General features: G+C 33.1%; 1 protein-coding gene across 3 annotated transcripts in view; it reads right to left on the reverse strand.

Annotated features, from left to right (window-relative positions):
- The window catches only part of Ocrl (Oculocerebrorenal syndrome of Lowe), a 120723-nt gene that overhangs the window by 16595 nt on the left and 80162 nt on the right, over positions 1–23966 (reverse strand). For all 3 annotated transcript variants that reach the window (XM_072523109.1, XM_072523107.1, XM_072523108.1), the window contains 4 exons: positions 20549–20675; positions 16644–16906; positions 11392–11488; positions 10825–11036 (listed from right to left, as the gene is read on the reverse strand). In XM_072523109.1, coding sequence (XP_072379210.1) covers positions 10825–11036; positions 11392–11488; positions 16644–16906; positions 20549–20675 — 699 coding nt within the window. The remainder of the gene's footprint in view (positions 1–10824; positions 11037–11391; positions 11489–16643; positions 16907–20548; positions 20676–23966) is intronic.

Raw genomic sequence — 23966 nt, forward strand, 5'->3', positions numbered from 1 at the left:
GAACTCTTATAAAATATTGTAGCATATTTTTTTCTGTATTGCAGCCAACGACATTTCTGTAATTTGAACAACTCTCCATCAACATTTTTTTGCTTCTTTACAAACGTTGTCCTTAATAAAGCAGCAAAATCATAGAAGTCATCTGAAGTTAATTCATTGACCTTAAATGGACGTTTTTTGTTTGTGCGTCTAATGAGAGTTGCCCAATCATGAGAATGAGCAATTTTTATTTCCGATTTTTTTTCTGTTTTTCAATAAGGGAATGGTCAACATCGCATTCCATGTGTGAATGCCCAGAGATCATAAATTTATGGTTGATCTAATTAATTGAGCTTTTCATTTGCATGACTGACATGAACATGGCAGCTACGTGGAAATTTTTATTCTGGCCTGCACATGTATCTGAGTAAAAGGTTATTTTAGTGACTTCAGGTGGCAGGTTCATTATTTTCTTGAAAAGACAAGAAGCAATCTCATTTGTACCACGGTGAGCGATTGATTCATGCCAAATATAACAGGAAGCTGCTCCTGAAGCACAGTTATGTACAGTTAAATTGTAAGTCCAGTACTTTCTCTTATAAAAAGAAACAGAAGTTTCCAAAAACGGCGTTGGCAGGTACTGCTGAAGATCAAAAGTGTAACAGCCAAATGAGGTATCTTGCTTGGCCTTCTCTTTATCCAACTTCTTACATTTATAAGCTAAGTCTGCATCAAGGTGGTGTGTTGTTTGAGAGATCATCAACTGGCTCATTTCTTCCGTATCTATAGTAACAGCGATTCTCATGCTTAATTCTTCACAGGTACGACAGACGTCTGTTTTAGGGACCTTAAACTTAAGATTAAGTTTATGAAATTCTCTTTCATATATAGTTCTTCCTACTGGGTTTTGTCACATCTCTAAGTAAAGTTGGTACATTCGTCAAATTAAGATCTGAGTTTAGATACTGTTTATTATTGACCCGCCTCGTGTAATGGCTCTCATATTTAGGAAATGAATTTATATGAGCAATAACTTCTTGTAACCTGGCGTCAGAAGTTTTGTTAGTAGGTGTGTGTTTTCCTCTGTTATCTTGCATGTACATTCCGGTTACACTATTCGATTTGTTTCTCAGGGTACTTTGTATAAATTTATCAGTTTCATCCAAAGTTAATTGGAAACATTGTTTACAGGTCCTACACCGCTGTCCATTTATTTGGAAAAAATAGGCGAAAGTTATGTTTTTTTCCTTTGAACTTCCTTCCTTTTTTTTCTACGTGTTTCAACTTCGGCTGACGTGATGCAGTTTGCTATAAAATATTGCCTTTTTTCATAACTTCCTAGTCCCCAATATTCTTTAAAAATGTCACTTCTCAGTTCTTCAGATAACCTTTCCTTGCATTTTAATTTGCAGTTTTTTAAGTCTTTCATTACGTGCTTTCTTTGAACTTTTCCCTGTGCTGTAGCATATTTCTGACTCAAATGTCGTTTTAAAGTTCTCTCTTTCCTTAGTTTTCTGGAGTATTTCTTTAATACTTGTGGTACCTGTTGACATACGACAGTTTCTTTATTGTGGATGTTATTTACTTCAGAAGAGTTTAGTTCACACGTCTTTAACTGTATACTTTCAGCGGTTATATGATCCAATGAACTACGTGGTAGCAAATTTTGAGTTGTTTTGAGAGTTTCGTCGCAATCCGAGTCATTTTCTGAATTAACAATTAAACGCAAAATAAAAGATTGCATTATGACCGAGGACCAAAAGTCCCTTAGAATAACCAAAAAGTTTCTTTGGAATGAGATACTTGAAATTAAAGTCACTAAATTTTCTCTTTTTTTTTCGCCCCTGTAACTTATTAATAAACACTATAGAAGTTTTTAGGGACTTTTGGCCCTTGGTAATAATATAATCTTTCATTCGACGTTTAAATTGTTTAAAAATATTTATTAGTTTTCTCATGATTTGAAAAAAAAAAAATGAATACATTTAAAACACATTGAAAATTTTGACAGGCGACATTGTCCCTAAGTATTCCATTAATAATTGTGATAAATTTAATATTTAAAGGATTATATATTTTGCTTTTGATATGTTTAAAATAAATAAAACTAATAATTTTTGAAGATGCACTTTTAATAGATAACGTCAAAACGTGTATTTAATTATAATGTATGTACTTAGGTATATTTGTATTATAATTTATGTATGTATCAATAGTCCACCTACGCATGGACTATTGATACAGAAGACTTAAGTTTCATAAGTCGTTTATATCGGACAAAATAGCATTCGGTAAAAAGGATTTAAGTTACATATGTTCGTTTGCTCAAACAAAAATAGTCTGATGTAACTTAAGTTCGTTGAACCAGTCTTAATAAAAACCTTATATTTCAAGATAGACTTAATTCTTTTTTACCGAAACAAATTTCTTCACAATTTACAACCAAATGTGTAGATAACTCATTTTGGCCAAAAATGGACTTAAGTCCTTTTGCCCTAACACTAGAGATATATATATATATATATATATATATATATATATATATATATATATATATATATATATAAATATATATATGGAGATTAAACGTAGGTATAGGTATTGGAGAGGTTGTTTTTTTGCTGGTGACACTGGTGAGAGCAAACCATTAAAATCTCGTAGCTGATCTAACAAGTCAACCAGCTCTGTCAACGAATCCTACCTCGTACGTCCACGAAGACATAAGTTGCGTAATCCCCGGCAATATATGGCGTATTGTGGGAGTACGTTATATAGCTGAAGGAGGAGGGTGAAAGGAGGATTTCGACGCCTTATAATCGGAACACACCAGCGAACCCTTACCAACCCGCACTGAGGCAGCGTGGTAAGGTACGCCTCAAAACCCCTAACATGAACGAGGCATTCAAATCATGAACCTCATTCTTCGTAGACCCAAATGGCCCCGAAATGGGTAGCTTTCGGGATTAAGCCAGGAGGGCAGAAAGAATTTGCAGGGTCTAAACCGCTACCCAAATAAAAAAACAATGTTATATATAGCGACATATAATTGTCGCTCGTTATCAAATCAATCCAGACTAGTAGAACTGGAAAAAGACACAGAAAACATAAACTATGACGTCACAGAAATCAGCGAAGTAAGACGGAAAAATGAAGAACCATTGGAATTAACGTCAGGAAACACATTCTACTACCGAGGCACATCAACAGGCAGAACAGGTGGTATTGGATTTCTAATCAACAAGAAATGGAATCAAAAACTAGTAGAAATAACTAGTATCTCAGATAGAGTAGCTAGCGTAACCTTACAACTATCAATGAGATACAATATACAAATATGCGCCCCAACGATTACTCACGCTGACGAAGAAATAGAGGAACTCTACAGTAACATAAATGAAGCATTAAATAACAATAAAAGTCATTTCAAGTATTTAATTGGTGACTTTAATGCCAAAGTGGGAAAGAGAAACGACAAAGAACAAGTCGTGGGAAAGTATGGAGTCGGTGATAGAAATGAGAGGGGAGAAAGACTGGTTCCGTTTGCATACTACCAAAACATGCCAATTGCAAATACATTCTTTAAGAAAAAATTGAACAGAAAATAGACTTAGTAGCACCAAATGGAATTACTAAGAACGAAATTGACTTTATTCTAACCAACAAGATTGCTACAATAAAAGATGTTAGTTTAATAAATAAATTTCAAATAGGCAGCGACCATAGACTAATCAGAGCAAAAATTGTTCTTGATCCGAAACTAGAAAGAATAAAATTAATCACAAAACCAAGAGTAACCGGAATAAATATTAACAATCTAAAAAAAACTCAGATCACTACCAAAGGACAATTGATAAAAAATTACATGACCAAATCGACAGCTCTAAATTAATGGAAATTATCCTTGATAGTGCCAAAGAAATCAGAGGCCCACAACAACGAAATGAACATAGTAAACTGACCAATAAAACTAAAATAATGCTAAAACAAAGAAGGAAAATGAAAGAAAGTAGCAACATACAGAGAATACAATACACTGAACTTTGTAAGACAATAAGGAAAAGTATTAAGGAAGACATAAGAAAGTACAATGAAAGACTGGTAGAAAATGCAATCGAAAACAGGAAAAAGTATAAGAAAACAAGAAAAGCATTATTCATTGGGAAGAAGCAAATCGTTGCTCTAACAAATGAGAACACCAGAATTACAGACAGAAATGAAATAATCCAACTCGTGACTAAATTCTACAGCGAACTATACAAAGCCCTTGACACACTTGAAAAAGTAATCAGTAACCAAGAAGATGTAACAGAAGTTCTTTCGGAAGAAGTAGAATCAACAATTACAAAAATGAAAAGCGGTAAAGCAGCTGGAATAGATGGTATAACAGTGGAACTGATTAAATACGCTGGCAATAAAACCTGGAAAATCTTAGCAGGCATATTTACGAACTGCCTAAGGTCGAGATGCATACCAGACCACTGGAATACAGCAAACATAATTCTCATTCATAAGAAAGGTTAACAAAAGCATTAGATTCTGCACAGCGGAGAGAACAAGCTGGCTACAGAAGTGGATTCAGTACCATAGATCATATTCATACACTTCGAGAACTAATGAGTAGAGCTAAAAATATGAAATACCGCTAGCATTAACCTGCATAGATTTCGAGAAGGCTTTCGATTATATATATCCCAAGGCAGTAATAGAAGCTTTGAACAACCAAGGCATTGACAAACCGTATATAGAAACTGTAGCAAATATATACAGACATGCAAAAACTTAAGGTAAAAATTTATGAAAACACTCCAGAATTTCCCACTACCAGAGGCGTCCGACAAGGAGACGCAATATCACCAAAGCTCGTCACTGCAACTCCAGAAAACATATTCAGCAAAATGAACTGGCACAACAAAGGAATATCCATTGATGGAGAATACTTCAGCCATCTAAGATTGCTAATAATCCTGTAGAACTACAAGAACTTATAAGCGACCTAAATTCAGCTAGCAATGAAGTTGACCTAAAAATGAACTCGACAAAAACAAAAGCCGTGCACAAAGAGCTAGTAGATGTTCAAGATGTAATAACAAACAACACTGCACTTGAGACAGTAGAAGAGTATGTATCCCTGTGACAATTAATACATAAATCTGGCTTCAGAAATCAACAGAAGAATAAAACTATCTTGGACATCTTTTTGTAAATTCAGTTATATTTAAATCGAAAATGCCAATCCACCAGAAGAAAAAAGCATTCGATCAGTGTATACTACCAATCATGACATACGGCTGTGAAACTTGGACACTAAAGAAAGAGATAATATCGAAACTCAAAGTCACTCAAAGGTCAATGGAGCGATGCATGCTAGGTATAACAAAGAGAGATCGAAAAAGAATAGAATGGATCAGACAGAAAACCAAGGTTACTGATGTAATCCATAGAAATAAATCTTTAAAATGGCAGTGGGCCGGACATTCAGCGAGAAGAACCGACAATAGGTGGTCCACTAGAAGTACACTGTGATATCCAAGGGGCGTCAAGAGACCAAGAAGACATCCAAATTTAAGATGAGACTATGACATAAGGGGTGTAGGGTTGTGTTATAGAGATAGCACCTTTTATCGGAACGACCACATCGAGCGTCATAGACGGGAGATGGTTCTTGATAACTGGTCCTCATAAAACACCTAACTCTCACTTATGGCTCCAAGTGCCACACTCCGGACAACTGCATTGGTCTGCAGGCTAAACTAAGTGAGGGTAGAAAGATATGGCTAAAATTTCACCGACTGATTGCCGGTATAAGCAATCCAACACTTACTAATCAACGGCTCTGGGCGGAAGAATTGGTAGGTGGTAGGGCACCCTTTTTGTCCTGGGGTTGAGAAATCGGTCTCGAAGGTGGGGGAACCAATATCTTGGTCAACGACATAAGGATGTAGAAGGCAAGGGGAAACCACTACATTAAAGATCCCCATGGATATCCCTAGTACAATCATCATGGTTTTAGAAACTAATAACGGCGTTACTGATCATGGCACTCGGAAGCCAAGATCCGACAGGGGAGAAGAACACAAGGACTCTCAGGTCGTTAATCAGCGAATTCCTTGACTAAAGAACGTAGATGATAAAATAAGAGTGTATAACATCAGAATAGAAATCTGGAATGTTCAGAGCATGTTTCAGTCTGGTAAAATGCACAATGTTATTCAAGAAATAAACAGGTTGAATATCGATGTACTGGGTATCAGTGAAGCCAGGTGGCCCAACTCAGGTTGTTTTTCAACAGACGAAGCCACAATATATTATTCCGATAGCGAGAATAACTAACACAGACACGGCGTGTCAGTGATAGTTAATAAAAAAATCTAATAGAGCGGTGGAATGATATTTCCCTATCTCAGAAAGGGCAATGGTACTGAAGTTGGTGACATCTCATGCCTGAATGAATTTGATACAAGTTTATGCTACTACGGCGAATACCGACGAAGAAGAAGTGGAATTATTTTACCGAGATATCAAAGAGGCACTTAGAATATCGAAAACAACAGAAATCACGATAGTCCTAGGTGATCTCAATGCAAAGATTGGAAAGGGACAAAGCGGAAAGTGTATAGGAAACTATGGTCTGGAAAATCGAAACGAGAGAGGAGACCGTCTGTTACAATTCTGTCAAGAGCAGAACTTGATTATTACAAACACATTTTTCAAGTTACCAACAGACGATTGTATACATGGCGTTCGCCCGCAGATACATCAGAGAAAGTAGTTAGGAACCAGATAGACTAAATTATGATCAATGAAAGATACCGTAATGCTGTTAAAGCCGTGAAAGCATATCCTGGATCAGACGTGGCCTCAGATCACAATCCACTTATCGCCAAGATAACACTCACCCTTAAAAATATTAAGAGACATCAAAGAATCCCTACAATAGACACAAGAAAACTTAAAGAACCTAAAGTAAAAGAATGCCTCCAACATGAACTGCATGTGAACTGCAGCAAATTGAACACAAACACCAATGATATTGACGAGTACTGGGATCGACTAAAACATTGTCTACTGGAACCCTGTAAAGAAATACTAAAGACTTCCGCAAGGAGAAAAGAAGAATGGATGAATGACGAGATACTCAATATGATGGAACAACGGAGACAATTTAAAAACAAAGACAACAATAAATACAGAGAGATAAACCACGAGATTAGGAAGATGATAAAGCAGGCAAAAGAAAAATACTTTGAAGAGAAATCCAAAGAGATCGAAGACCTTCAAAATAAATATGATCTGTTTAACCTACACAAGAAAGTTAAAGAACTGGCAGGACTAAGAAAACAAAATCCAACTCGTACAATTCTGGATAGACACGGGACTACTATAACACATACGGACGAGAAAGTACAAAGATGGGCAGAATATATCGACGAATTGTTCGATGATGAAAGAGGAGATCTGGAGCACATAGAACTTACATCAGAAGAAATAGGTCCATAAGAAATATTTCACGCAGGAAAAGCCCTGGACCTGACATGCTTCCTATAGAAATTATAAAAATTCTAGATGAGAAACACATTTTTATCGAGTTTTATTTGTCTCCCCAAAAAGAAAAACGCAAGAGAATGCAGCGATTACCGCACCATTAGCTTGATGTCTCATGTACTAAAGTTACTACTAAAAGCCATCCATAACCGAATATATCACAAACTGGACATAGACGTTAATGATCACAATTTGGTTTTCGCAAAGGACTAGGAACGCGTGAAGCTCTTTTTTCACTTAATATACTGATACAAAGATGCCTGGACGTCAATCAAGATATATACGTATGTTTTATTGACTATAATAAAGCATTCGATAAAGTACGACATAAACAATTAATGAATGTCCTGAAATCAAAGAAGATTGACTACAACGACCTCAGGATCATATCAAATTTATGCTATAAACAGCAAGCAAAAGTACGTGTTAACGAACAGCTGTCAGAAGAAATTGAAATATAATGTGGAGTGAGACAGGGATGCGTATTGTCGCCAATTCTTTTTAATGCCAACTCCGAAGAGATCCTGAAAAACGCTCTTGAGGGTGAAATAGCTGGAATAAAGGTAAATGGAGTTCCCGTTAACAACATTAGATATGCGGACGACACTGTGATCTTAGCCGAAAATATTGAAGATCTTCAGAGACTGGTGACCAGAATAGCGGAGTATGGAAAAGAGTATGGTCTAACAATGAATGTCAAGAAGACGAAATTTATGAGAATATCGAAAACTCAAAGAAATAACGAGAATATTCTAATAAACGGAACCAACGTCGAACAAGTGGACAAATATGCACATGTGGGAACAATGATTAACTCCACAAATGATTACATTTAGGAGATCAAAATCAGAATAGAAAAGGCTAGAGCAAATTTCAACAAAATGAGAAGAGTGCTATGTACAAGGGATTTAAAATTGGAACTAAGAGTTAGGTTGGCGAGGTGCTATGTTTTTTCGACTTTATTTTATGGAATGGAATCTTGGACCTTGAATGCGACATCAATGAAAAAACTGAAATCATTCGAGCTGTGGGTGTATAGAAGAATTCTGAAAATATCCCGGAGAAGGATGAATAAAGAAATAGAAATTTTAAATATAATTAACACAAGAAAATTGGAATATCTCTGACATATTACACGTGGAGAGAAATACATCTTACTCCAACTGATTATGCAGAAAAAGATCCAAGGAAAGAGAAGCATAGGGAGGCGTAGAATGTCATGGTTGCGCAACCTGAGAGAGTGGTACGGATGTACATCAAATGAACTTTTCAGAGCAGCCGTCTCAAAAGTCCTTATAGCTATGATGATTGCCGACCACCGCCGCGGAGATGGCACTTGAAGAAGAAGATGCCATAAGGAAACAAGCCGGTACAACATGGCACAGAAAAGCGAATTTTAGACAATCGTGTAATTATATATTATTATTATAATTATACAAACACTATATTATTTCTCTTGTCTCTCTACTGCCCTCTCTTCTTATGGAGTATTGGACGCTCTTGCGTTTCTTAGCCAAAAGTGAAAGATAACTGATTGTCAGGATCAGAGTATCTTCTTCTGTTTTATTCCTTCAGTTATTATTCGGTCTTCCTCTTCTTCATCTTCCATCTGGTCGGTATTCGAGTGCCTGTCTGGTTATAGTATTTTGGTCTTTCCTTAGTGTATGTCCAATCCATTTCCTTCTTTTAATCGTGACCGCTATTTTCTCTTGTTCTGTTCTTCTCCATAGTTCTGCGCCATACAATAATATACTCTTAACGCAACTGTTAAATATTTTGATTTTGGTTAACTCTGATATTATGGCGTGTGAGCAAGATTTCCTTCTAAGGAGTTATATGCAAGTTGTGCCTTTACTATTCTTTTTTCTACATCTGATCTACTACCACCTTTTTTCCATGATAAATGCCGGATATGTAAAGTTATATACTTCCTCTATTTGACTTCCATTTATTTTAATTTCTTAGCTCTTGTTTTTTAATTTTAAGAGTTTTGTTTTTATGTATTTGTCTTAAGGCATTACATTCAAGTATTTTGCAAGCTTGTTGATGCTTTGCAAGCTTCTTATGCATATGGTTAATATGTTCTGTTGGCGAAATTGAGACAAATGTCGGCTGCAAATTCCAAGTCCTCCAACTGGTTGTGCAAGTAGACTACATCATTAATATTTAAAACTAAAGTAATACAGAAACAGGCGATTTCTTCTAACAAAAATACATATTAATTCTCTCTATGCAATTATATGTAGATGTGAACTTTGCCAGTGTCGTAGTAAATGTGTTTACAATTTATTAATTAAATGATAATATATACATTGAAGAGGTCTTTGATATCGGTTTTTTTATTTATAAAGGTTGGTTATTTTTAATTATTACCAATACATTTTTCTATGACAATTTGATACCTTGAAAAAAAACAACCAACCTGTATTAATAATAAAACCGTTATCAAAGACTATATTCATTTAATTAATTAATTGTAAGACATAATCCAAGTTATAATAAATAAAGTATTTATTGATAATGCGCCAGAGAAATGTTTGTTTTCATTTCAAGTTAGTATATGTTACACGAGATACTTAAGATAAAGAGGCATCAAGATCATAGCATCAACTGAAATTATTGAAAATTTTACTATTATGGTATGAGTACTGAGTACTATTTTATGTTGCGGACAAAGTTAAAATTATTGAATAAAACGATAAATATCTTACACCTGGTAACGCAGGATATTATTTTAAACAGTGTTAAATTCGATCAGAAACATAATGATAGTATCTCTCGCTAATTTTGTAATACTAACCATAAGTAAAATGTAAGTTTTTTTCGTATTTATAAAGATGAATGTTGCGAATACTTTGGACGTCCCACACCACCAACTGGAAGTTTTCCACCGAATGAGCAGAGAATGTGAGCTCAACGAAATCATGAAAAAGCTGAAAACTGCATATCTCGGATGTAGTGAGAAACAATAGCCACGGATTTTCTACAGCTAATAATTGAGGATAAGATTTAGGGCAAACGTGGACCAGGACGAATATAGTGCTCCTGGCTTAAAGACATACGAAATTGGACAGGATTGGACTCTAACGATTTACTGAGGAAGATCCAAAACACAGAATAATTCCCCGATCTTCGATAGGAGAAGGCACTCGAAGAGGAGTAGCATAATATCTCGAATATAAAATCTTAAATAATGGTACCACTACTGATATCTATAGTTAGACCCGAAATAAAACCACAAATATATCTCGAATTACGTGGCACAATAAAAATAAGCATTCTCAAAATACTAAACGCACTTACCGCTAACTTCCATTGATCATCAGGAACTTGCATTATTGGAACTTGTATTCTGCACAATGCGGCAAGGGAAGCCGTAAAACTAGATTTTTGACACTCACCACTTACTATTATAAACATGTCTTTTCCTCCTTTTAAATGTAAAATTAAAATATCGTATATTTTTGAAAGACTAGTCTCCAACGATACTTCCAATTTCACATCACATTTTTCTCCTAAAATAAAAACAAAACGCATTAGTTACAAAACATTATTCTATATAACATATAGAATATGGAGAAGGCGACTATTACGAAATATGTCATGGAATGTGCAGTTGATACTGTATAATAAAATTTAGCTTGCGGGATCTCGCCAGACATGGCAATTTTTCTGCAAAATATAAAAAATTCTCATAACCTTCCAATCGATAGCCGTACGAGGCTCCTCAGTCGCTCGTACATAAGCGACCCTATAAATATAACGAGCTAGCTTTGCGTAGAATAGAAAGGCAGAGAAAACACAATCTATTTAAAATAATTTTACAAAAACTTTTATTTAATTTATTTCAAAACTGATCTAAATTCTTACCTGGGTTTATACTGCCGCAGTAAGGTATTATTCTCATCCAATCTTTACAATAACTAGTTTCGTCTAATTTTTTGATAAACTCAAATTCCGCTGGCACCTAAAAAAGTAAAAATTTAGTCTTACGTATATTCACAACTGATTTTTAAAAATTGGTCAAAATTGTTTTTACATCTTTTTAATTTATACATGAGATTTTAAAGTCAAATGAGTGCAAAATACTTCGTCTTTGATATGCATTCATTAAACCGTTTTCTAATATAAGTTATACACGTATCAGAATGTCTACCTACTAGTTAATATAATTTAATACTTGAAGTACCAAAAGACAAAGTAGATCATATCTTAACTATATTTAATAATCAATTGAAAGAATTACAATTCACAGTTGAAATCGAAAAATCAACTCCTCTGGCCTTGCTGGATATGATGGTTCATCGCACACAAGATAATGTTCTAAGGGCAGAACGATACAGAAAACCTACATCACCCTCCTCGAATGAAGATACACTTAGTTCTAGGACTAAGAGTGAGCTAAGGAAATTAAAGAAAATATTCAAAACTTCAAAATTGACCGTCCAGGGACGACCATCTTCAACCTATACATTAAAACTAAGGATCCTTTGGCATTAAATGAAATTTCAAAGGTTGTGTATGAAATAACATGCTTAAATTGTGAAAAAGTATATGTAAAAGAAACCTCTAGAACATTGCACAGCAGGATTATATCACACAGAAGTGATATAAACACAAAAAAAATCAAAAGCTTGTGCCTTAAAATATCATGTAATCAATCTTAATCATGACTTTTATTTCTCTGAGGCAATCGGTTTACAGAAGGAAACAAATGAACATAAAAGATTATTTTTGGAAATGACACATTCAAAAAAATAAGAAGTACATCAATAGAAAATCAGACAATCAATAAGGCAATTTGTATTCATGATAAGTAATGTGAGTCATCTATTAGTTTGCTCTGACAACATAACCTTAATATCTGTTCATAAAGCATGTACAGAGAGAACAATGGTAACTAGAAATATTTATAAAACTATAAGTACTTTGGAGCTAAACTACAAACTAAATGATTGTATAAGAATTTAAAAAATTAAACTAATGTAGAAGTGACAGCTTTAATTTTATATAACTAAATACAGTTGCTTATATACTTATTCTCTTAGATGTCATGAAGAAGAATTAAAGTTCCTTGACCAAAATTATTGACTGCAACTCCATGATAAACTTTTATCTATCTATCTATCTACCTATCTATGAATATATCAAATACTAACTATATATATATATATATATATATATATATATATATATATATATATATATCTATATATATATATATATATATATATATATATATATATATATATATATATATACACCCTTCCGGTAGGGACACTGCTCCACCATAGGCCGATCAGACACCAGCCCAGCATATTCTAGTCTAAGCCGCAGATTCGTTTTAGAATTTTAAACTGCTGCGTTAGCCTTTTTTCTTTTTCTGTAAACCGAGCCGGGGCTTCCCACCTCCACTAAACCATTCGACAGTGAAGCGAATGAGAATCGGCCGCCTGGCCGGCTTGGCTATCTGACCGACATTTTTAAATATTATTAAATAATAAATATATCATATATATTTATATTATATTATATATATTTAAATATTATCTACTTAACGGATATCTTAAGGTACTATCACTCTAAATCACAATTAAAATTGCTCATCCGACAAAAAAAAAAGAAAATATGTTATCGTAAAAAAATAAAACTCATTGAATTTGTGTTAATAACAGTCTCTGGAGGTATTTATACCGAAATAACGTTCTAAGTGAAGTCTGTAAGAATAGTAGTACAGTAAAACCTCGATATAACGGACTACTTGGGGGAAGGGGGTGTCCGTTAAAGCCGAAAGTCCGTTATATAAAAATATGGTTAAAATAAATCAAAATACTTTTTTTTGAATATATATATATATATATATATATATATATATATATATATATATACTGTAATTAGATATATATATATATATATATATATATATATATATATATATATATATTATATAAAATACAAACTACAAACAAAATTCTATTGAAGTAATTGTCTTCGGACATTCGTCGTGAAGTGTGGTAATCCCGTTTTGAACAAGTTTCGTTTGCTCTTTCCATGTTTGCTGTTTTTCTATGATCAACTCCCTAAATACAGTTTAATTTAATAATCAATAAATGTTGTTAGATCGTCGAGATGCGATCTTACCTCTGATAATTTCATTTTTAACAGTCTTGTTTTGTCGTCTTGTTTGCTATCTTTACTTCCGTCCTCATTTTTAAGGTTCATAACTTCATCTGCTATTTCACTTTCAGTCATGATGGTATACCCAGAGTCACTTTCATCTACTTGTAGCGATTGTAAAACATTTTCCTCAGCTACATGTTCTCCGGCATTATTACGTATTGTCCTACAGAAATTAGTACCAGTTCCAACCATTTTTTAATGTTTGCTCTTTCACCTCCTCCCCTGCTGCAGCAAAATTAAAATTGTTGATTTTAAATTGTAAGACCTTAAGTTTTGCAAGGTACGTTGCGCTCTTGTATCTTCTACATTATCTCCATCGTACAATACAACCATTACTTCGTCTAAAAACTTTCTGCGATATATTCGTTTGGCTGCCAAAATTATTCTCTGATCCATGGGTTAAATAAGCGATGTATTTTTTGGCAAAAACATACACCTGAACTTTCCATCTTCTGAACGTAGAATATTTTCAGAGGCGTGAGCAGGAGCGTTGTCTAAAAGCAATAAACATTTCGCCTCTTCTGACGGTATTCCCAATTTCTCTTCTTGAAATTTTCTCACTGAAGGTACAATTTCTTTAAGAAACCAATTTTTGAAAATATCTAAAGTGAACCATGCCTTCTTAGAGCTATGTGAATGGGGCATATGATGCAATATGTCTTTTAAAACTCTAGGTTTACGAGATTTGCCAACCAATACAGGTATGAATCTATGCGATCCATCAGCGTTAGCACAAAGCAGTGCCAAGATCCTATCCTTGCTGATTTTTCTTCCAGAATCCGATTTTTCGTATTTGGAGACTTGTGCTAATTCTAATAGCATTTCGTTACTTACTTGCTATAGGTGCTACTAATTTTTGCCTAAAAGGTTCTGTTTCTTCTTTAGGTGCAGTTGAAGCTTCGCCGTAAATTCTTTTATTCATGATTCCGTGCCTTTTACGAAAGCGCCAGAGCCATCCATCACTTGCTCTGGTATGTCCATATGATTTGCTAATTTAATTGCAGCAAATTTCAATTCGACTGCTCGGACCAGGTTTCCACTAGAACGTTGTTGGCCATACCATTTTAAGATTGCTTCTTCCAGTGAAGTTTCACGAGCCAATTTCATTCGTTTTCCAAGATTGCTATGCTCTCCTACATCACACATGAATGCAAATTTATTTATTTTGTTTTTGTTTTTTTATGTCCGAAAGTTTGCTTTTTTATGCCATATTGATTACATATATGAGACGCATGTGTAATATTAACAGTATGTTTTTATTTTTTTTACATTTGACCGGATTTTTTGTCCGTTATATCCGATGTCCGTTAAATAAAGGTCCGTTATATCGAGGTTTTACTGTATTTATATCCTTATAAACGGTAGTGTTTTAATCATAAAACACTTGACTGAGGGTTGACCGAAATAAGCAGATAAGTGTACTAAATAATATAGAAGGAACGTGGCGGCTGGAGGTAGATAAAATTTCGGTACTGTAAATAAGTGGCGTAGACGGTACACGATGGATTAACCAATTGCAGTAATTAAAGATACCCTACGGTGCTCGATGGGCGACAGGTAATTACTTTAAGATAGCAGAAACAATGGCAAGACAACGAGACAATGAGAATTGACATCAAAGTCTATAATTAATAATACATAATCGAATTTAGCGGGACAGTTACATTACATAAACGATATTGAATAAATGACTTACCGGCCAAGATGAACTGACTCATTCGAGAACTGGTATACAAGTGAAGTAAACTTTGAAATATTATTATTAGGGCTTACATTTTCGTCTAAGAAGGGAGAGCTTCGGATGTATGCGAGAATAGGCCTAAATATGGGTTACGCATAGAGAACTATTTCGAGTAAACCGGACTTTTTTTTTGGAAACCTGATATTTATAGAAAATGTGTTTACTCAAGTGATAAAAGGCAAATATTTCATTGAATAAATTGTTGAAAGTTAAGGGCCTTAAGGATACAATGAAATGCCACTATCAGTAATTAAGAAATTAATGCGTCATTTGGGTTTGTTATCCGAGGATAGCAAAAAAAATTTGGGAGAAAATACTTGGAAGAAATTGTGAGATATTTTGAACATGCTTCATTAGTATTAGTGACAGTATTATTCGAACTTCGATCGAGATCGGCAAATATTTAAAACTTTTTCATTGCTAAACAATAATTGTCCTTATGAAATTCCTATTAAAAACAAATTATCTCTAAAGGAAGATTTTAAGCGATAAATTAAAGCATTGTGGCTATAAAAATGTTTCCTATCGGGAATAAACCTGGACCAAACACAACTAGACCCTGCTCTAAATCAACCACAAATATACTATATCCAATTAAACCAAATACCACATAACACTCAAATTCAATAATCATTCAATCAAATCAGAACAACCACTTCAAATTAATTAAGATATTCGCTATCATTTCCGATATATTTATTTCGATTTATCATATTCGATATTTAAAAGCACTTACACAGTGGTGTATACAAACTTAAATGTGGCAACTGCCCAAAAGCTTACATCGGTAAAATAGGCAGAACTTTTAACAAACGTATAACAGAACCCAAAAGGGCTCAATAAAAGAAAAACAGATTCTACGTACGCACTTCACCTACTAGACCATAATCATTCTTGTAATGACCAATTTCAAATTCTTAACATTCAAAATAAAGGCCTTAAGCTACCTTTATTGGAATCTATGGAAATTAACAAATTAAAAAAGACAGATATACAGTTCTGAATAACCAACTTAAGACAAACCGTTCTCTCATTCTCAACTTCTCTCATTAATTATAAAGGGTAAGCGCATACAAAAATAGATCACTTGAGAAAGGAACTCTGCTGAAACAGCTGTAGTGATAATAAATTTTGTGGAAGTGTTGAAAACAAAAATTTTCAGTGTTTTATTGTTTTTATAATTAAGTGGTCTTTTACCTACCATTCCAGTATTGGCGATAGTAATTTCTCTAGCCTGCGGTTCTCTAAACTTAATCAAATCAAAAACAACTTCCGTCTGATCAACAGTAACTTGTGGTAAGTACTCATTTTCGAACTTGTCCATTTTTTTCAAGAGGTCTTCGTGAATCTTTCTATACTTGATTGGATCTACAACACTAATTTCTGATTTAAAGAGGGCACTTACTGGCTTGTGGTCGCTTATTCGTAGGTCCATGTGACTTCGATACTGCACCTGGTAAATACCTTAAAATCACAATTTTTTTAGAAATAAAAAAATTATTAAAAATAGAAATGCAGTTAAAAATACCTTCATGCATTTAACTTAATACTTAAATACTAAATAATTTTAAGAAGGCTAAAGGTAAGAAGAATCATAAATGAAAACAGAAATTTGATATGAGGGAGAAATATACATAATATTATAACATCATTAGTTAAGAGCATCATCATATTAAAGCAGTGAAGTATGGCCTATAACAGATGTAACTGTAAAAATATCGAAAGCAATACAGATGACTATTGACAAATAATATACCAAATACGATATAGGCGTAGAATATTGAATCAAGTAAGCTGTCTGAGGCTCAACTAAAAACGGGTTATGCTAAATTCTCGAAAGTGTAACAATGAGCCAGTTGAAAATTGACGCTACAATTGCACACTCTTACAATTATACACGTATATTAACGGTTTCTTGGATATAAACAAAAGTTGGAAAAAGATCGCGAAATAAACGTAACTATAAAACAATGCAAAGTAGAATACCTGGGGAACATAATGTGCAATGAACAACGATATAACCATTCAAGCCATACTACAAAGCAAGGTGTACAACCAAGGAGGTCAAGGAATAAGCAAGATACATAATCCTGGCAGCACAATCTACGAAAATGGTTCAACCTAACTACTACAGGATTTTTTAGGGAATTAGTCAATAAAATTAGAATAGGCGTCTTAGCATGTGACATGTCTAATAAAATCGATATATCCGACATTCGTCACGGAATTGCTATAAGAAAAAGGATGCTAAAGTTCCCCATAGCAGCTCAGTCAATACTGAGCCCTCGCCCTTTGTGTTAATACCTGATGAGAGAGGAACGAACTAGTAACCAACCTACACCAAATACAAGAAATTAAACCGAGTGACTGGAATGGTCACATAAGGTCCCCGAAAAAAGACTGGTGGAGCCATAAACTATACAACAAACACCATTGCAATTATAGACACTTTTGAAGTGGATATACAAAATCACCAAAAAACTGCTGAAGCTAAAGCAGATCTGGAGGAGGATTTACTTGTATGTTATAGATTCAAGATAGATGAAATAGCTGGAGTGGAACTAATGGGGCTGAATATTAGGCTTACAATGTTCCTTGGAAACACGCCATCTATCTTCCAGGCGGAAAGACACGCCTAAGACATCAGTGCTCAGGAGTGCCTCAGTAAAGAGTTCCTTAAGGCAAAATTAATTTTACATTTTTGCAGAGAGCCATGCAGTTTAATAAACGTTCTGATGTCTTTTACGTAGAGCAAAAGCTGCTTTGGAAATACAATATATTAAAAAAATTGCAGGTAATAACAAGGCAACCTTTATGTGGATGCTAGGTCTTAAAGAAGTCACGAGAATTGAGCAGCCTGACAAATAAGAAAAAGGAGCAAAATGCACTTACTTAGTCCCAGAACCTTTTTTAGATTAACCGAAAACCACATAAAAAGGTATTCCGCGCCTAAAAACACAATCAACAGTTTTCTCAAAATGAACTTCTTTTTCTTCTAGTGCAGACTCCACTAATGAAGGTTAGCTATATCCATTGCAAATTCGTGTCTATCTTCTGCTTTTCTTAAAAGCGTTTGTGTGTTTAACCCGCTCCAGTTCAGGATGTTTTCAGCTAGGATATTGGTCGTCTACCAGGACCCCTTTTTTCCTTCGATTTTACCCTTCATAATCAGCTGCAACAACTAGAACTTATTATTTCTAATTATCTGACCCAAATATGCTGTCTTTCTCTTTTTATTGGAGGTCAAAAGTTCTCTGTCTCTTCCCATTCTGTGCAACACCATTTCGTTCGTAATCTGATAGATCCATGGTATTTTCAAAATTTTCCTAAAAAGCCATATCGCAAAAGCTTCCAGCTTTCTCATTAAGTCAACATTAACACCCTAAGCTTGGGCACCATAAAGAAAAATAAAGTGGATTTAACATTTTACCATACGATATCAGATTTGCAAATTAAGTTTTTGGCTACTCAGAAATTTCATCATCTTCAAAAAGGCTGAGCTCGATTGCTCTATTCTTGATCGAATTAGTGATTTCGGATTTAGATCTTCAGTAATCCAGACTTCTAAGCATTTCAGTTTGTCCACTTGTTCAATATCTTCATTTTTTATCTGGATCCTTGTTATGACTTTACCCCTCTTACTGATAACCATGGTTTTTGTTTTCATGTTTATTGTTAAACCAAATTCTTCCCCAGTATAACAAATTGTGTTTAGTAGCATCTGCTGGTCTTTCTCACTTTCAGCGATAATGACTGTATCGTCGGCATAAAGAATGTTATTTATATTTTCATCAATTATCTTGATCACTTTTGCACAGTTTTCAAGTGCTTGTATAAATAAGTTTTCGGGGTATATATTAAATAGTAATGGTGAAAGTCTTCTCACTCATCTACTTATCTGTTAAGCATCAGTGTTATTTCCATATATGTTACCACAGCTTGTTGGTTCCAATAGAGATTTCTCACCATGTTACTATCATTTTTGCACCTTCCGATTTAGGTATTCCATTAGAATGCTATGTTTAACTTTGTTAAAAGCTTTCTTATAATCTTTAAATGCGACAAAAAGACGAAATACGACAAATCTCGACATTTTTGAGAAGAGTTGTAAAAATATACAGAGCTTCTACTGTTCCGAAGCCATTACGAAAGCCAAACTGTCTGTTACTCATATCCGCTTCACACTTTTTGAATATTCTTACATGTTTAACCTTTAAAGATGTTTTCAATAATTGTGACATTAAACTGATTAAAATCAAAATGAACAAAAAAAGTAAATATAAAATTGGCAATAGGTCTTCTTCGGCAAGTCAGATGGTGAGAACACTAAATTCTGACAAAATAAAGGAAAAATGGCACAGTTATCCAAACAGCGTTTCTAAAAATAGTTATTATTTTTAGGGAGAGAGAAAGGGAAAAGAGAGAGAGAGAGAGAGAGAGAGAGAGAGAGAGAGAGAGAGAGAGAGAGAGAGAGAGAGAGAGAGCGCGAAAGAGATACTCAATATGATCTCACATTAATACCTATATACGTATATACCTAAAAAGACTATAGCGAAGATTAAAATATCAGAGGAAAATACTTCGGCTACTCGAAATTGAAAGACGACCAACGTTTTAACTCGGTATAGTAGTAGGAACCACTCAGCCGTTATTCCTACTGTAACCACATATTTTATTTATTTGATTACGGATTATTGGACAAAAATAAATGTCAATGTGTGTTAGATAGGCTAATGTAATTTCTTTTCAAGAATAATATAATAGGCGCAGGGGTTTGTTTTAATCTGGTTAGTCATCATTGTATGTATACTATTTCCAAGTATACTTATATCCAAATAAAACAAAAATAAATAAAATATATCAAATATTGGTACTTACAAAAGTATTAATTGGAAAAATAAAAATATTAAACGATGAAAAATATTGAACTAGCGAAAACGAACTCAATAAAAACTATCCACAGAAACTCTACTGTTAAACTAAACTGTAAATGTTTTCTATCAAAACAAAACATTGTATCGATCTATAACGAAATTTAAATAAAATATTACAATACGGAATATACAATGCGTAATTAATTTGTTCAAACAAGGTGATTAGCCTAACCTCTTCCTCTCCACAGTATCCTGTCAGTCCATGCGGGTGGTCTGGCTTTTTCACTTGTATCAAATGTATCTGTATTTAGATCGTACTTGTAGGTAGGTTGAAAAGCGATGTCCCCTTCTTCATAATCCTAGAAAAAAACTTTTAATTACAAGAGTGAATTTAAATCTAGCAAATTGTACTAATTTTTAATTCAAGCTGGTTCAAGCAGTCGAGCGTAAATCGAAGAACACAAAATATATTTTTAGAAGAAAAACTCGTCTAATTACCATTGTTCTAAAGCTATTTTCTTGTGGCATCTTAATACAATTTATTATTTGTATACTATTTGTATAAGTTTAAGTCTGAACAAAATAAGTTTAGTTGACGTTTCGATTTACACTTCGGAATCTACATAGAACTACATTCATACGTTCGTATAACATTAGAGATAACAGCTCGATGGTTATTAAAATTTATTATATATCGATATTTCGAGGGTAGACAATTCTTATTCATAGAACGAAAATAATATAAATGGAACTCATCAGGGATTAGAACTAAGCCACATATTATTCTTAGTGGTAATAAATAAAGTCATAAATAATCTACCTAAAACCTAAACCCTTAAGACTCATTACTTGCAGATGATTTTGTTGTCTTATTAATGAAATCATCACTACTATAGTATATTTGAAACATAAGGTGGAGTAAATTCTCAGAATACTAATCTTCAAACCTCGAAATACATAGGCGTGCACATAGGCGTTAAATTTATTTGGATATTTAGAACAAACAAATTAATCCAATCCAATACTGGTTTAAAATAAAAAGATACACATAAAAAGAATAAAAATTCTATTAATTGTGAAACATACAGTTAATATAAAATAATAAAATACAATAAATAATACTGAAAAGTAAAATACATACACAAAAACTGTAAGTTTTTATACATTCCTATTAATAATTAATAATATTCTTAATAATAATAATATTGGAAATAAGAATAAAAATTATATTAGCAATAAAAAAATAAATAAATAAAAAATTAGTTATTATTAAATAAGTAATTAGTTCAAATGTAAAATAAACTTCTGAGCTACAGTTTAAAGTTAAGCTTCCTCATATTCTGTTTCAGACGAAGTGTTATCCGATCCGTAATGAATTATTATAGGTTCTATACTGCTATCTATTATATGATCAAGCTCCCACATATTTTTATCAATATCCATAACGTGATTAATACATTTTTTACGCAATTCAATCATCTGTTAGAAATATTCTTCAAACACGTCTCCGTTTATCTCTTCGTGATAATCACAGGTCTTTTTTGATTCAAACAAAAGTAAACCCTCCTTAAGAAATTCATGCATATTACCTATATGGGTAACAATTAATCGTCGACCTTTACGTGTTGGTTGCTTGAAACCAGTTGAATATCCTTCAAGAATTTAAGAAATGCTTGTTGACATGTTTTTATGGTTTTGTCTTACTCCCACTTACTGTCCAAACTCTCCCTACAGTATGCCCTTCATTAACCCACGTTTCGTCTAAATAATAAATGTTCTTATTTTCTGTCCTCATTTTTTTTTATTTTTCTGAGGTAGTCTCGTCTCCAACAAACAATTTCTTCGGAATCGATAAGCATTGACTGTGTGCGTTTTTCATACTTTTAACTCATGCAAAACTTTCCAAAGTTTATCTCTACTTATTGTGGGTAAATCGGGATCATCGGTAATGGCTTGTAAAACTATCTAAAGTTGGTATTTGTTTGTTAAAAAAAATGAGTGGACCATTCTACGAATTGCATTTTTGAAAAATTCATCCACATTTACTTTCGACAATTTTGGTCTTCCTGTTAACGGTTTGGGTGGGGTTATACCAGCTGATTTTTCCTCTTCTAAAATTTTATATACAGTTGATATTGAATATCCCATTACTTTAGACGAAATTTCAACTATACTATCAACAGTATTGGAAGGATTGTGTTGTTTACATAATTTTAGACATTGAGGATAACACTCTTTTCGTTAAGTGATAAACTATTCAATAATAAATCTTCAGTTTTTAAATCTCTGGCGGTCATTGTATTTTCAACATTATTTTCTGATAGAAGTCGAATTCTACTTCACTCACTTCCATCTGTTCTTCCAATAATGTTGCCCACAATATAGGTTTCAAAGACATTATTACAACATTTCAAACAGATAAAACAATATACTTTGTAATAATTTTGCCCTAACAAAAAATTACAAATATTTTATACAGCTTCCTAATACATATTTTTTACATGGTTACCTTTGTTGTGGAGTTTTATAATAAATGAGACTTACCGTCAACATTACATCACAATTAACTCCAAAATTATTAACTCAAAGTACTTATATAATGAAAATGTGGTATTCCCAATTGCGAGAAAAGCCCGTCCCTCTGCTTTAAGTGTTGTATTTAGGTATTTTAACCCTAATAATAGTTAAAAAGATAATTCATTTCATATAATAAAGTCATAAAAGATAGGGTGATTCATTGAAAGTCAGTGACGTAATGTAATGTATTTGTAATGCAATGTACATATTTTCAAATTAAAAAAAAATGGTGTACCATTTGTAAACACATTGTGTGTATTTTACAAAACATTACTTACTCTGCATAATTTTTTATTATATGTTACCTTATACAAAGTGGGTCAAATATATATATATATATATATATATATATATATATATATATATATATATATATATATATATATAAAAGTTTTATCTTGAGGTTGCAGTCATTAATAGGACAGGAAAGTGAAACTCTTTGTTCTTTATCAAGCTTTCGGAAAATTTATTTGTTTCTTCAGGATATGCTAAAATATGTACAAATACATTAAATACAAAATTAAAATATTGTACTTATATAACTATATAATTTTAATAAGTTAAGTTTTAATGTTTTGTAAATTTGAAAATATAATGGATTAACCTCATGTTGTAAGTTTTTATACTAGTTTTATACAATGCTATTTAATTCCAATTTCATTGTCTTTACTGATACCATATTTTAGCATATCCTGAAGAAGCAAATAAATTTTGCGAAAGCTTGATAAAGAACAAAGAGTTTCACTTTCCTGCCCTATTAATGACTGCAACCTCAAGATAAAACTTTATTTTACATAACGTGTCAGTCAATAATACCTAACTAATATATATATATATATATATATATATATATATATATATATATATATATATATATATATATATATATACATATACCTTAGAAATTTAGAACTTTTCACATCACAAATATATTCAAATTTTCCGATGTACGCAGAAAAGACTAATGTTTTCAATTGCAATTTAAATTGAAACTGATTCAACTACATTTAAATTACCTGCACTAATTTATCTATCACACAATAGAACGATTTCCGAATGCTAATGGACACGAA

Source organism: Diabrotica undecimpunctata, chromosome 2, assembly GCF_040954645.1.
Source record: "Diabrotica undecimpunctata isolate CICGRU chromosome 2, icDiaUnde3, whole genome shotgun sequence".
NCBI classification, from domain to species: Eukaryota; Metazoa; Arthropoda; class Insecta; order Coleoptera; family Chrysomelidae; genus Diabrotica; species Diabrotica undecimpunctata.